Source organism: Eschscholzia californica, unplaced genomic scaffold (assembly GCF_041429995.1).
Source record: "Eschscholzia californica isolate CP2 unplaced genomic scaffold, dmEscCali1.0.p SCAF_6, whole genome shotgun sequence".
NCBI classification, from domain to species: Eukaryota; Viridiplantae; Streptophyta; class Magnoliopsida; order Ranunculales; family Papaveraceae; genus Eschscholzia; species Eschscholzia californica.
Genome location: NW_028238483.1, coordinates 10,203,716 through 10,206,678, shown reverse-complemented (window position 1 = coordinate 10,206,678; position 2,963 = coordinate 10,203,716). Strand labels below are relative to the sequence as shown.

Here is a 2,963-nt window from a genome sequence, read left to right as displayed (position 1 = left end):
GAGGGATGTGCCAGTCCTCATTACAAATAACATCAGCAACCCTGGCATTAGCATGGAGCAGAGAATCATACCACAGGGTCTCAGGAAAAGAAGGCCACAAGAGCCCATTGGGGTGCCAAATGTCCTTCCAAAAAGAGTGTGCTGCCCATTGCCAATCAGGTGTAAAACCATCTTCTTAGCCTCCTCCCTACTCTCCAGAACTCTCCTCCAACACTAGGAGCAGTCATGAGGTGCAGACATAAGCCAGAAGTCCTTGGATTTAATGAGATTGCCTTTAACCCATCTCACCCAAAGGGTGTCTTTATCACTAACAAGCTCCCAAATATGCCTAAGATTCGTAGCCTTGTTCATAATCTCAATGTCCCTTAACCCCAACCCACCTTCTTCAAAAGGGAGACAAACTGTGGCCCATTTCACTAAGGCTTTCCTTCCTTCCATCTGCAAACCTGTCCACAAGAACTTGCTGAAAAGAGAATTAATCTCTTTAAACATCCTCTTAGGAAAAACAAAGACTGAAGTCCAGTAGATAATCATGCTATTCAAAACATCTTTGAGGAGCAAAACCCTGCCAGCAAAAGAGAGATATCTGGCCTTCCAAGATTGAATTCTAGACTGAATTTTATTCAAAAGAGGAATACAATCATTGTAAGAAAGCCTAGAAGACACTAAAGGAAGCCCCAAATACTTCACAGGGAGGACACCTTTATCAAAGCCCAAGATAGACCTGACACTTGCCCCCTCATCAGCACCACCAGCCCAAAACACAGTACTCTTCATGGTGTTGGCAGCTAGACCAGTACTCAAGCAAAAATTAGTCAATACACCATTCAGAGCAATAGCAGAACTATCATCCCCTCTCATGAAGATCATCAAATCATCTGCAAAGCAGAGGTGTGGAGATGAAAACCACCATCAGCTTCTTCTTTAGCCAAAAGAGTAGCAAACACTTCCATAACCATGACAAACAAGTAAGGGGAGATAGGGCACCCTTGTGTAAGACCTTTCTTGCCCTCAAAAAAACCATGAGCACCCCCATTAATAACAATGGAGTATTTGGGAGTTGTAACACATTCCATCACCCAGCTAATAAACAGCTCAGGAATGTTGAACTTCCTCAATACCTTTTCAAGAGATGACCATCTGACTGTATCATAAGCTTTCCTAAGGTCTATCTTTATAGTGCACCTAGCAGCCCCATCATGTCTATGATAATTCCTCGCAATCTCATGAGCCAACATTATGTTGTCCTGGATAGACCTTCCTTAGATAAAAGCTGATTGGTTTTCACCAACCATAGCAAAGATAACACCTTTGAGCCTTTCTGTCATAATTTTGGTGATACACTTGTAAACAACATTACAACATGTATTTTCCGCCCCATGAAAAATAGGCAACATTTGGATCATACCCGGTTTTAGCTCAAAATGAGCTGTGGTGACAGGAAACTGAATACGGAGTAAGTAAAACTAAGGAGAGAGAAAGAGTGAGGCGGCACGTTTTTTCTTTTAGGGTTCTTTTTTCCGGCGGTCGGCGGTGGTTGGTTGGATTTCAGTGTTGGTGGGAAGGTTTTGTTGGTTGGTTTGGCGGCTGGTGAGCACCTTCTTTTGCTCCCTCCTGCTTCCATGGAGGGAGCAGGAGCTGATTCTTCAAAATTTGTGGGTAGTTCATCGACTGCTGATGGTGGTTTTTTGCCTTTGAAAAGTGAAGCTTCTGGTTCGGCAACAAAGAACAAGGGTTCGAGTTGGGCATCTCTTTTTCGCCCAGATGATAGGAAGTATCGAGCTAAGTTGGATTATTCTCCTTCTCCAGTTAGTAAGGAAGGAGAGATTCCTGAAATTAATCTTAATGATTTTGAAGATGAGATTAAGGAGTGTGAAAACCTATTGGTTGGTTCGTTTGTGGGACAACGCCTCCCTTTCTCTCTGGTTCGAAGGGTTTTGGTCTCTCGTTGGAGACCAAAAGGGGAGATGTTCTTGACTGTCTATGGGGAGTCTTCTTACATTATCCGATTATCTTTGGAAGAAGATAGGCAGAGAATTTTGGAGTTAGAACCTATGTATATTGTCAATAGGTTTTTCTTTGTTAGGCCTTGGAGTCTGACTATTGATGATGATATTGCTTCAATGGAAACTCTCCCTATTTGGGTTTGTTTCAGGAATGTGCCAATGTATTTGTGGAACTCTAAAGGGTTAGCTATGATTGCTAGTCGACTGGGAAAACCTATAATGTTGGACGAACCTACTGCTAGAAGATCACGACTAGCTTTTGCTCGAGTCTGTATTGAAATTCCTAAGGACTGTTCTATGCCTAAGGTAATCTCTTTTACTATTCCTAATGCTAAGCAAATTGATATTAATGTTGAATATGCATGGAAACCTTTGAAATGTACTGGTTGTGGTGTCTTTGGACATTCTGTGGGTAATTGCACTACAACTGCTCGACCTAATGCCCGAGAGAATAAGGAGGCTGCTAGTGCTAGCATGAAGGAGCCTGAGATGCAGAAGGCTCCTATTGTTACTGGTACCCGTGCTCAGGGTGGGGTTCCTATGTTGGTTCCCCCTGCAAAGGGTGTTGCCATCCCTCCTACTTGTGCTAAGGATGTTGAGCCTTTGGTTCCTCCTACAAAAAGTAAGGGTGAGATAGTTATTCCTCCTTCTTCTAGTAATGCTGAACCTATGGAGGAAGGTAATTGGACTGAGGTTAATAGGTCCAAGAAGAATAAGAAGTTTGATGGTGCAAGAGACTAGTGGCTGATACTAGGGTTGATTCTTCTGGTAATGCTGCTAAAAGGCTTTGTTTGGGAGATTCTAGTAAGTTAGAGAATTAGAGAATTAAGGTGTTATGTTGTAACATATTTTGTGGACAATTCGTCATATGTATATTTTGAAATTGCTGGTGCACTAAGCAATTATGAAATTGTTGTCGTTTGATCCGAATGCGACAACACTAAAGTGGTAAAAGCA

General features: G+C 42.3%; 1 protein-coding gene across 1 annotated transcript; it reads right to left on the bottom strand.

Annotated features, from left to right (window-relative positions):
* Nucleotides 1–869: 869 nt before the first annotated feature.
* On the bottom strand, nucleotides 870–1,238 carry LOC147531655 (secreted RxLR effector protein 78-like). The gene has a single exon (XM_086649782.1). The coding sequence runs from the start codon at nucleotides 1,236–1,238 to the stop codon at nucleotides 870–872; it is 369 nt and encodes a 122-aa protein (XP_086505908.1).
* Nucleotides 1,239–2,963: the final 1,725 nt, after the last annotated feature.